This window comes from Manis pentadactyla, chromosome 2 (assembly GCF_030020395.1).
Source record: "Manis pentadactyla isolate mManPen7 chromosome 2, mManPen7.hap1, whole genome shotgun sequence".
Classification (NCBI taxonomy): Eukaryota; Metazoa; Chordata; class Mammalia; order Pholidota; family Manidae; genus Manis; species Manis pentadactyla.
The window spans coordinates 213,258,559-213,271,451 of record NC_080020.1 but is presented as its reverse complement, the minus strand read 5'-3'; the positions used below and the strand labels follow the sequence as shown (position 1 = coordinate 213,271,451).

Below are 12,893 nucleotides of genomic sequence, written 5' to 3'. Positions count from 1 at the left end.
TTCTTCCTTCTCAGGATTGCTTTAGCTATTCGGGGTCTTTGGTGTTTCCATATGAATTTTTGAACTATTTGTTCCAGTTCATTGAAGAATGCTGTTGGTAGTTTGATAGGGTTTGCATCGAATCTGTATATTGCTTTGGGCAGGATGGCCATTTTGACAATATTAATTTTGCCTATCCAAGAGCATGGGATGAATTTCCATTTATTAGTGTCCTCTTTAATTTATCTTAAGTGTGTTTTATAGTTTTCAGGGTATAGGACTTTCACTTCCTTGGTTAAGTTTATTCCTAGCCATTTTATTCTTTTTGATGCAATTGTAAATGGAATTGTTTTCCTGGTTTCTCTCTCTGCTAGTTCATCATTAGTGTATAGGAATGCAACAGATTTCTATGTATTAGTTTTGTATCCTGCAACCCTGCTGAATTCAGATATTAGTTCTAATAGTTTTGGAGTGGATTCTTTAGGGTTTTTTATGTAAAATATCATGTCATCTGCAAACAGTGACAGTTTGGCTTCTTCCTGACCAATCTGGATGTCTTTTATTTCTTTGTGTTTTCTGACTACTGTGGCTAGGACCTCCAGTACTACGTTGAATAAAAGTGGGGAGAGTGGGCATCCTTGTTTTGTTCCCGATCTTAGGGGTAAAGCTTTCAGCTTCTCACTGTGAAGTATGATGTTGGCTGTGGGTTTGTCATATATGGCCTTTATTATGTTGAGGTGCTTGCCCTCTATACCCAGTTTGTTAAGAGTTTTTATCATGAATGGATGTCGAATTTTGTCAAATGCTTTTTCAGTATCTATGGAGATGATCATGTGGTTTTTGTCTTTCTTTTTGTTGATGTGGTGGATGATGTTGATGGATTTTTGAATGTTATACCATTCTTGCATCCCTGAGATGAATCGCACTTGATCATGGTGTATGATCCTTTTGATGTATTTTTGAATTTGGTTTGCTAATATTTTGTTGAGTATTTTTGCATCTATGTTCATCAGGTATATTGGTCTGTACTTTTCTCTTTTAGTAGTGTCTTAGCCTTGTTTTGAAATTAGAGTGATGTTGGCTTCATAGAATGAGTTTGGAAGTATTCCCTTCTCTTCTATTTTTTGGAAAACTTTAAGGAGACTGGGTATGACGTCTTCTCTAAATGTCTGGTAAAATTCAGCGGTGAATCTATCTGGTCCGGGAGTTTTGTTCTTGTTTAGTTTTTTGATTACCTATTCAATTTCGTTGCTGGTTATTGGTCTGTTCAGATTTTCTGTTTCTTCCTGGGTCAGCCTTGGATGGTTGCATTTTTCTAGAAAGTTGTCCATTTCTTCTAGGTTATCCAGTTTGTTAGCATATAGATTTTCATAGTATTCTCTAATAGTTCTTTGTATTTCTGTGGTGTCCGTAGTGATTTTTCCTTTCTCATTTCTGATTCTGTTTATGTGTGTAGATTCTCTTTTTCTCTCAAGGTCTAGCTAGAGGTTTATCTATTCTGTTTATTTTCTCAAAGTACCAGCTCTTGGTTTCATTAATTTTTGTATTGTTTTCTTCTTCTCAATTTTATTAATTTTCTTCTCTGATCTTTATTATGTCTCTCCTTCTGCTGACTCTGGGCCTCATTTGTTCTTCTTTTTCCAGTTTCAATAATTGTGAATTTAGACTATTCATTTGGGTTTGTTCTTCCTTCTTTAAATAGGTCTGGATCTGTTAGATTTTCTATCCTGGTGATTATCTCATCTGCAAATAGGGAGATTTTAGCCAGTGCTCTAATATTTTACATTTAACTTCCTTTTCTTCTTGGGCTCCAATCTGGCACTGCAATTCTGATAGCTGGATGTCTTCTGTGGTGGTCCTAATGCCCACCCCGTTCACCCAGATCCTGGAGACTGAGTCCTTGTCTTCCTCCCCTATGAATGATATCCTGCCCAATACCACAGTCCAGGTCAGAGCAGTGACATTGTCTTCTTTTGCCTGTTTCCCCAACTCTTACCCCATGGTCTGGAGTCCTGCTAGCTGCTGATGGACCTTCCTGATACAACAATCCCTGCTGCTTAACACAGTATTTTTGTGTGCTGCATGCCCAAAAGGACACTCTCTGGTAGGTAAGGTGAAATAGTGCATCAACGTGGGCCTTTCTATCAGATAGGCTTCAGTTTGGATCATATTTCTGCCTCAGGGAACGTTAAGCACATTCTGTGGTTTCCTTGCCTTCAGCAAGTAAGATCCCATAGGTAAAGGGCCATACAGTGGTCAGTCAGTAATGGTCCTTCTCCACACTGATGCTAGCCATGGATGCTGCACCTGGGACTGTGCTTTATCGCTGCATTGTCCAAGAACCTCATTGTGCCTTCAGATCCAACTGAATCTCAGCAGCTGCAGCTGGACCATATCCTCATGTGCCTTCCCAGCCTAATGGATGCTTCAAGTTCCAAGTTCTGGCCCCATATCCTTGCCCAGTCCAACTCTTATTACCTGGGCACTAGTTCATTCTAAGACTTGTGTGACCCATTGGGTGTTTCAGGAAGCATGACTCTAATGAGTGCTTGCATTCTTGATGATGGTAGCGAGTAACTTCAGTTTTTTGGACAAAGGCCTCCTGGTGTGTGGGACTGTCTAGTGGCTGTCTAGCCTGGGAATTTGCCTGTGTACTGTGTGGTGTTTGGGCGTAGCTGAAAAAACCAGTGGCGTGGCTGGTTCTGACAGAGACTTTTATTAAAGTGAAGAACAACTCAGTAGCCACACCCTGTCACCTACTAATAGTGCTATCTCAGAGGGGTAATTTAAATCAGCACTAAAAGTAAACTGTTTACTGGTGGAAAGTTCTGTTACAGACAGGTCTTTATGAGTTTCTGTGGCTCACTGACAACAGGGCCCACATACAGCTGCTTAAAGTCAACCAAGGGGCAGACTGTTTTTCTTCTTTTACCAATTAAAGACATGGGCAGGGTCAGTCTAGAGCAGGGTGTGATGGGAGCAGGGAGAGTGAGGTGGAGCCCCCAGAGGGAGGAGGAGCATCTGTGTCACATCATCATTCCTGAGAGGGCAGGGAGATGCTGAACCTGCAGGGACAGAGAGACTGGCAGCTGACCAGGGACTGTGGGTGGCCTTGGTGTTGAAACACCGTGTAAGTGCAATGGGTTTAGTTGGCAGTGTGCTCCACCCAGTTCAGTCCAGCGTGATGTGACAACTATTTTGATATTTTGAGCCTTGCTAATAGAAGCATAGGACCTAGAGAGAAGTTCAGTTCCTCTCCTTTCTACATGCAACAGGATGCCCTGTTCATTTCTGAGCTCTGGACAAGGGATGCATCGTAAAGAGTCCCTCGACATGGTGGTGAGTGTGATTGTAACCATGGCATATAAGGAGCAGTTTAAGGGATAGAGAATGCTTGTCCTAGATGCCTTGGAGTCAGACATGATCTGGAAGTCTCCAATGAGGAGATGCAGAAGGTTGGATTTTTAGCTCCCAAAGTAGGATGAACTTTTCAACAAGGGTAATCAAAAGTAAAATGGCTGCTTTCAAAGGAAGTGAGTTCTTTGTTATTGGATGTGTTCCACTGTGGCCATTTGTGGAAAGATGCTATAAGAGAGGCTCAAGCAACTGGACAAGGGCTTTTCCTAGTCCCTGGAATCAATGATTCTAACAGGAAAAGATACTCTGTGCCCTGAACTCTTACCTCTGCTCTTGCAGAGTCATAAATAGACTTCCATTAAAGCAACATCTGCTATTGCCAGGCACTGTGATTGGTGAACGTGGAAGTACAGTGCAGTACTTTGTATTTCAGAGCCATAACAAAAAGGCCTCAGAGAGAGAGTTGTTATGGTGTAACACTACTGCCTGTACTAAAACTCTCAGTCATGGGGAAACGATGGACTCATTAAGCTTTTCGTTAAGGGGACTCATTAAATATCAGGTAACACCTTTCCTTTCACCTGATGGAGAACTAGGATGTCAGCATTCACAGTGTCACAGTTTCACCACTTTCTGGTTCTTGGGGGATGGAGAAGGGGACTAGGAGAGAAAGGGGGAGAAGGCAGTAAAGCAGTAGAGGAAATAAACTTCTGGGACACTACTCTTCTGCTTCTACACTGGCAGCCTTGGATGTAATTACTCAACCTGGGTATATCATTGACTAGGCTTTTTATGACAAGACCTGTAAACAGGTAATTGACTGATGGACCTACTCTGGGTTCTGAACGGGGCTAGACACTTGGGGAGCCTAAAACGGGTAAGGCGCGGTCCCTGCCCCTTAGCCGGTGGCAGGAGCGCTTCCAGCTCAGTAGGCAGGGTAAATTTGGCTAACGAAGGTCTTGCAATGGGGGAGCGCCTGTGCAGCCAGCCGCGGGCTGCTTTCCCTTTCACTGCCCTGGGCCGCGGGTCCTCCCAAAGCTGCCTCGGGCTGCACAGCGGCCCCACCTTCACACAAGGTTAACCCAGGAAGACCCTCAGACCATCCTAACCTCGCTGCCCAACCTTGCCTCGGCTGAGGGGCTGCGGGGACGCAGGCAGGACGCGAGCGCGCGCAGCTGCGCGCCCCCCGCCCTCGTGCCCGGCTTCCCGGCGCGTGCGCGGGGCTGGGGCTAAGGCGGGCGCGCCCCCGGGGCGCCTGCGCTGCGCGCGCCGACCCCGCGTGGGGCCCGGCTCCAGCGCGCGCGGAGAAGGCAGGCTGGGCGCCGGACGCGGGCGCGGAGTGGCGCGGCGGGAGGCTCCGCGGCCGGGCCCCCGACACGGGCGCCGGGCGGAGCGGCGCGTCTCTCGGCCTTGTGTCCGCGCACCGGCGTTCCCAGCGGCCGCCCCTAGACGACAGAGGAGGCAGGTGGGGCGGGAGCGCGCGCGGCCCCGGGTCGGGGGTTGCGGGGTGGGGTGGGGACGGGGCCGCGGAGCCCGAGGGGCGGTTGGCGGTTCGGGGAGGCCGCGCAGAGGCCCTGGGGGCGCTGGGAGCCCAGTGGCCGCCTGCAGTGGGCGCCGGTGTCGCCGGCTCCCGGAGGCCAACCTGGGGCGGCGCGGCCCACCGGCGGGCTTGCGGGTTTCTGGTTTCCATTCCTGGCGGACGGTTTAGCTTGAGCGTAAGGCGCCGTGCGGTGTCCGGCGCTGAGTTCTGGCCGGCGTTTTGCAGCCCTAGCCCCGACCGCCCGCGTCCTGGGGGTGCTGCCTGCGCGCGGAGCTGAGCTGGGAGCCGTGCCCTTCAAGGGGTTTCTCCCTGAATAGGGCCTCTTCAGATCTCTGTCCTTGCTTATTAAATTGTTTAAGAAACATTTGCCAGTGGGAATTCGAAGTTGAACCAAATGACTCTGCTATCGTGAGATTCCTTAATTCTGAATCGTGGGAATTGGGAAGTTGGAGGAAACTGCGCTGAGACCTGTCCTCAGCACAGACGCAGTTTAGACCTCATCCGTGTGGATTAGATTGATGGGTTTCTGTTAAATTAGATAGATGTCAGGTTCATTCATCCGGAGACTATATAAACAATTTGTGTTTAAACTGTGAGACAGTGTTTCGATATGCATCAGAGGGTGATGTTCTCATGGGATAGTAACTTGCACTATGTTCCCAGCTAGACTGTGGTTCATATTGTAGCAATGTCATAGACTCAGTCGGTGCCTTTGAAATATTTCAGTAAAGAAACATACTCCTTCTTAGAAACAGCGGCCGGCCCCAACGGCTTAATTGTACCTCACTTTCATATTGACATTTGTCATTTATGAATCTTATGCACCGTATAGAATAGATCACGCGGTGCAGGACAGGTCGCAACTATGGAGGAAAAGCCTAGAATTGGAAATGGCAGAAGTCTAGCTAGCTTTCTACATTTTTATGATGCAAAACCATCCTGGTTCTATCCAATTTTCTGCCATAAATATGCATTTTTAAGTGCTTTTTTTGATATGGACTACCTGGGCTGTCCATTTATTTATTATGGACCAGATTTATTTATTATATTTCAGATTGGATCTTGAAATATAATGAATATGTTTATTTCTATTTTATAAAAGATTTGGCACATGGTGTATTACTTGTGGGATTTATTTCAGACATTTCAGATTTACCAAATACAGTTCCCACCAGTAAGGCCTTTGTAAAAAATGATATTTATATAATATCTTGTATTGCTTAAAACAACTCCAGTTTTGAAACACACACACTAGTGATCTTTATGTTATAGAATCAGCTTAACTCTTTCTGTTTAAACTTATTTGGGTATTTTTAGACTTACTTTTCCCATGTAAATTATGTATAATTATGCTACTATGGGCTTGCTTAGTTTGTTAGCCTTTATTTGTTTCTTGTTTTTTTCAGGCATCTGTCTATTGTTTTCTGGAGTTTGAGCAGCACTGTTTCCTTCAGTGATGTTCAACAGAAGTTTCTGTGACAAGGGATTTGTTCTTTCTGCGCTGTTAAATATGGTAGCCCCTAGCCACATGTGACTATTGAGCCTTTGTTTGGGGCTAGAGCAATGGAGGAACTGGATTTTTAATTTAAATAGCTTTATGTGATCAGCAGGTTCCTGGTTGGGCACTGCAGCTTTATATTATTAGACCCCCACAAAGTCTGCACTGGCCTGCTTGAATCCAGCACATGTTATAATTACACAGTAATTACAGCTTTCTTGTAAAAATTCTACCCTATAGGTTATAATCTGCATGAGGGTAAGAGCATATCTGTTTTTTCTACTTTGCTATGTCCAGCCTAGGACTTAGTAAGACACATTGGACAAATACTTGTTGAATGACTAAATGAACTTCTTGAGGGAAAGTATCTTTTACATTCTCTCCAGGGCCTAGAGCTAATTAAGTATCAAATACTGTAAATACCTGCTTAGTGATTGAACAGATTTCATATAATTAACAAATAAATAAATGGATTAGTGCTTATTTTTTGCTTATTTTTAATTATAATTAAATGCTTATTTTGGTTAGATTACTTTTTTAGAAATCTCATGGAAATAAGGACTCATACCAAAACACCATATGAAGTTGAGTGAAAGTCCTCATGATTTCAACTCATGTAGACACAACTTGGATCTCCTGTTATTAGGGTGGCTCAAGGATGCTGCTCTTGAACGATATTCCAAATAAATCTGAGAGAGTCTCTTGGCCTCAGATTTATTTATTAGCGAGGCCCTAATAGCCCTGAACCACTCTGAAGAAGTTAGTGGGCACCTTCATTTGCCTCTTTTGTGTGTTAGGGCAGGGACCAGACAAGATACTGGAGCCACATTACAAGTTGGATTTGCGCAGAGCTGATTTGGAGTGGTTAGAGTTGGGTGGGATTCTAGATATATTGAAGTTTGGGAAATTTCATTCTATATAGCATGTGTTATGTACAGTTAATGAGGGCTGACTTTTTACTCATTTGTATCATAAACTCATTTGTGTCAATAACTCATTTGTATCATTTGACTCATTTGTATCATTAACCATAGTAGGATTTGAAATGAAAGTATGTCCTCAATCTAGATCAGTTCATCTCTAAATTTGAACAAGATTCCCAGGTATCACAGATGTTCAGATCCAGAAATTGCTTTTATGGAAGGATTTTAAAACTATTACAGAAGTTTATAGAGGTGAATAACTTGTTTAAGTGGGACAAGTAGGATGTTGGATTTTTCATGAAGGAAAATAAGTGGGATAGGGAAAACATGCAATGAAGAGACAAAATACAAAGAATGTTCACTGCATTGGTCATGTAATATTGTAGCTTCCCTGCACTTGCTGTATCTAAAATGATAAAAGTTGAGTATGTTTTGTTGAGTCATCTTTCCACCTTGAATCTAGGATTTGAATATTTATTAAATATGTATATGACACTAGCCTAGCTCCTGTGGCATGTGATAATTGTGTAAAATACAGTTCTTATCTTGACAGATCTTAACAGTGCAAGGAAGTGAAAGGTGCTCTGAGGATCACTTTCAAAAAGTATTTTTGAATGGGAAATCCTGCTCTTTGAAAGGGAAATTTTGAAACATGGTTTCCTCCTCACCAATTCAGAAAGATAACCACTTTATTACTTTGCTGAAGAATTAAGAGTGTAGGAAACATGACTGAGTCTCAAAGTGTGATTGCAATCAGATTAATCTTCCTAAAACACAGCTTAATCAAGACACACCTCTAAAAAAAAAATTAGTGGTTCCCAGTGCTCATGGAATTAAGTGTTTTTTTTTTATCTTTGATCAGGTATATGAATTGTGTGTGTATATATACCTGATCCTGAGTATAGTCCTAAAAAGCCATTAGAGCCTTATCTCTGTTTTCTTTGATGTGCCCAAGGGCCAGCCTACTGTTCCTTTAACGTGCACACCTCATAAACCTCTGCTCCAATTTCTGCCTACTCATCTTTCAGGGCACATCTGAGGTGATGTTTTCTCCACTGGACTGTTTCTGACTCTCAGGAGCTCCTGTAATAGGCCATTCTGTTTCATCATCTATAGTTATTTTTAAGTTCACCCTAATAGATTGTAAGCTACCCGATGAGCATGGATCATCTGTTACTCCTTTTTGTATTCTCTGAAACGTCCACACTACTGTAGTGCCTTCGACCTCGTGGCTCATTAATAGATATTTATTAAACTATGTTTCTGTTCCTTAACTTTAAATAAGCTTCATACCCTGCATAGAATATTTCGCTCAAATGTGTTGCCAAGCAAGTGGAGGTAGAAATTCTGAGTTAACTGTCCACACTGAGAAGCTGTAGTGTTGAAGGTGGGCTGTCTTTGTGGTGTGCATTACTTTTTGAAATTGATAGTATTTGAGGAAGATTGCCTTGCTGTATGATGCCAGTTCCTTGTTGTTTTCCTATCTGTGTAGCAAGGTTAATGTCAAAATTTGAAATATTGGATGGCAAATAATTTTAGCATCCAAGAAAACTTGAATACCTTTACCATAGTAACATTGGAGTAGGTTATTTAACATATAATATCCATAGTCATATCAAAATGTACGTTATTAGACAAAAGAAATCATCTTACTCCTTATCAGTTCTTGTTAGTATTTTGTAAACATGAATTAAGTTGGAAAGGAACCAGTTAGCTCAGGGAGATGACTCTTTCCTTGGAGCAGGGTGGTGATGGTAGAGATGATTAAATTAGATGTGGGGTTGGTTAACCAAGTATAATAGAGCACACATTGCATAATATCTAGCATGGCATTATCTGCTAAAGTAAGCTCTCGGTTTATTAGCTATCTTTACTTATTCTGTTCTTTCTACTGAAGTAATCTAAAATTCTTTGGTTTTATAATACGGTTTTCTATTTATATTTAAAACAGATTTAGAGATTCATAATATTTCAGACTTTAAGGATTTGATGCAAAAGAAATTGGAAGATTTTCAGCTTCATAATTCAGTTTTGTTAGCATTTTCTCTGTTTTCTTCATTACTGATATGTGGACTAGGGTGCAGCACCAGTTTAATTTAGAGCAAATTTTTCTAGCACCCATGATTTGTGGGAAAAACAGGTGGTGTAAGTGATGTAGTTTAAAAGTCATGGATTTCCGTCTTCTGCTTTAGGATAGGCTAAGAAGGCCCTGTACGTTGTTGAGAATGTAATAAACTCTTAGATTTAGATTTCTACAAGTGATGTGATTAATTTTCAGTAGTTTTCGGGGATGTCACGGTATAATGAGAATGTTCTAAACTAGATTATTTTCCTGCAGTGAGCACGGGACGTGAGCTATTGGATGACAGATGAATATAACCTATGTCAGATCCTATGAGAAGCTAGAGATTCATCTACAAGGGTTAATATGTCCTTTTTTGTAACTGTGAGCAAAGAGAATGTCACCCATTTAGGTTAACTCAGCATGTAAAAAGTGTTTTCATCTGTTACTGAGAAATGCAGTTTTTTTTTATTACTCCTGAGCTTTGTTTAAATAGATTAGGTGTCCTGCTTACTCTCTTGTGTGAAGCTGTGTGTATTCTTTAACAACCATTTGCTAAAAGGAAAGTTTTATTCCCTTTCTCTCTAAAAGCGATTCTTGAAGTTGAAAATGTCAGTAGCTTAGATGTTAAAATAATATAGGTTGTTTTTTGTGTGTGACTGAAGGCAATCATTCTAAGTTGCATACAGATATAATATGTATGCTTTTCTTCCCCTCTCATTAAAGGCGGCTTTCTAGAAGATGACCATAGAGGACCGTCCAGATTTTCCATTAGAAGGAAATTCTTTGATTGGAAGATACCCATTTTTATTTCCAGGTTCCAATACACCAGTTATCTTTTCAATTTCTGCAGCGCCAATGCCTTCAGACTGTGGTATGTTACATAGCTGTATTTTTCTATGAACTGGTAGCTTGACTTCTGTCTTCTGCCCTTTTTGCTCTCATAATTTTCCCTAAAGTTTTCCTTTTTCAAAAATACAGTTGCTTATTGCTCTTTCTGCCTCTTAAGCTAAACACTTTATTTCTGCTGGCAGCATTTTTATTATGTAAAAAAACATTCATTTTAAGCCCCATGATGGATTTAGAGGATCTCCCTGTTAGAATGAAGGTGCTTAGACATTAGCATTCTTCTGCTGCTGATGTGTTTATTTTGATTAAATATACTAATTTGTTTCAAAAGCCATGTACTAAAACAAAGACGTAAAAGCACTGTGAGCTAGCCATCTCTAAGGGCCCTGGTATTTCTGAAATGCTAGGATTCTAGTTAACAAACTAAATAACCACTGCTGAAATGATTCAAAGTTGGGTAACAGTACAACAAATTGTGTGTTTCAGTGCACAAGCGAGCCTAATTCAGATCCTGTCTTCGTTGTCTCCATTGGAATTATCAGTGTAAACACAAAGAAAGTATAGTAAAACTTAATAGAGATAGCCCTGTACTTAGGCAGAGAGGGTGAGGCCTTTCCTTGGAAGGTGTAGTGAGATCAGTTCATATTTAAATTGGTTCATTTAAATCTCCTCTGTACAAATGTAAATTTAGAAGTGTTCTGGTTTTTATCGATTTAGACTTGTTTTCCCAGGGCCATATTTTATCAGATAGTTGATAAAGGCATAAAATAAACATAGGAGATAAATTTGATAGATTTGTTATATTTCTAATTTAGTTAAGAGTTTGTCAAGTAAAATATTGGGTCAACATTTCAAATTGTCTTTGGAGATAGAGATAATAAAAATTTTTAAATATTAGCAGATATAAAATTATTGGTTTGGGAATTTGTCTTTCTGGTCATATCCATTCCAATAATTATTCATCAAGAAGTATGCTCTTTTTATGTGGGCAGATTCTGTAGCAGCTTGTTTTACAATCATCAAAAGTATTACATAAAGCTGTGCCTAGACCCTGGGAGTTATTTTCAGCTTTTACAAAAATTGACTGGGTTTATTTTCAGATATATGGGAAAAAAATTGACTAAAGCTTGTTGTACTTTGCTATGGCACTTATCTCGTTCTGTGTTGCATCATAATTGTCTGATTTCCTTTCCGAGACTATAGCTCTTTGGGATGGGGTAGCAGTCATATTTTATTTTTGTTTCTCCTTTCTTTGCATGCCTGGTAATCTTTGATTGAATGCCAGACATTGTGAATTTTTGCCTGTTGGGTGCTTGATATTTTTCTATTTCTATAAATATTATTGAGCTTTGTTCTGTTCAGTTACTTGGAAATAGATTGACCCTTTCAGGTCTTGCTTTTATGATTTGTTAGGTGGTTCTAGAACAGTGCTAATCTGGGGCTAATTTTTCCTCATTATTGAGTACCCCTGTTTCCTATGAATTTCCCCCCAGTCTTTTTGGTGGGTATAGGCACTGTTCTTGGCCCTGTATGAGTTCTGGGAACTAATACCTCGAATCCTTTCGGATGGCTCTTTCTCTTTCCTCAGGTTTTTCCTCACAAGCGTGTGTTAACTACTCAAGGGGCCCCTCGGCCGAGCTCTGGGATTCCCTTACTGTGCGCCTCTCTCCTCTCTGGCACTCTGCCCTGGGAGCTCTACTGCCGTGGTGTCCTTGGGCTCTCAGCTTTATCTCCTCAGCTCAGGGAGTGTGCTGGGCTTTCTCTTGGTTTCTCTCTTTCTGTGCTGACACCTGGAAACTGTCAAGGCAGAAACCTGGAGCAGTTGTAAGATTCACTTTGTGTCCTGTGTCTTAGTGATTACCATTTTTCATTGCTTGAGGCCCCAGTGTCTTGAAAACCACGTTTATCTATTTCCTTTGGGTTATTTGGTTGTTTCAGACAGAAGGACCTATCTGGTCCATTACTCCACTTTGATTTGAAGTCGGGTGTCCTCACCATCCCCTTATCCCCCCATCCCCTGCCAACTTTATTTTGATTGAAACTTTTTTTTTTTCAGTATGGAAGCTTAAAATTAAGATGTAGTTGATTTGTTAATATGCAGTATAGCATAGAGATTATAGGTCAGTCTGGCTTTAATTCTGACTCATCATCCACTTACCGGTTGTGTGATCTTGCATAAATTCTTATTTTCTCCATCTCTTTCTTCTGTGATAAAGTGAGAATAATAATGGTACCTACTGCATATGGTTGTTCTGAGGATTAAATTAAGTGATATACATATAAAGTGCATAGAACAGTCCCTGCCTGGCACCTTAATAGTGTAACATATTATCATTGTTATTTAATTGAGCTGTCTGCTATTTACCATTACTTAAGTTTATAATTACTGAAGCATTATTATATGCTGTAGTATTCACTGGGGCTGGTGACCCCCATGCCTTTCCCACACCCACTCTGGCCATTATACTTCTTAGTTCAAATGTTGTTATTTCTTACATTTACTTTCTAGATCTTTGCAGCTCAAAGTATGGTCCTTGGTCTTGAAGCATTAGCATCACTGGGAGCTTGTTAGAAATGCAATCCCAGGCCCCACCTGAAATTTACTGGATTAGAATCTACATTGTAACAAGATCCCTAGGTGATTTCTATGTAAATTAAGGTTTGAGAAGCTCTGGCACAGATGAA

General features: G+C 41.1%; 1 protein-coding gene across 5 annotated transcripts in view; it reads left to right on the top strand.

The window, feature by feature from the left end:
- The first annotated feature begins 3,161 nt into the window (after positions 1-3,161).
- Positions 3,162-12,893, top strand: part of CLIP4 (CAP-Gly domain containing linker protein family member 4) — a 62,216-nt gene continuing 52,484 nt past the window's right edge. For 2 of the 5 annotated variants that reach the window (XM_036903605.2, XM_057497302.1), the window contains exons 1-2: positions 3,162-3,318; positions 10,086-10,233. In XM_036903605.2, the coding sequence (XP_036759500.2) occupies positions 10,101-10,233 (133 nt within the window). In that variant the 5' untranslated portion in view covers positions 3,162-3,318; positions 10,086-10,100. Of the gene's footprint in view, positions 3,319-3,867; positions 4,149-4,591; positions 4,802-10,085; positions 10,234-12,893 lie in introns of those variants that run through there. The other 3 variants (XM_057497301.1, XM_057497300.1, XM_036903602.2) reach the window with 3 other exon arrangements.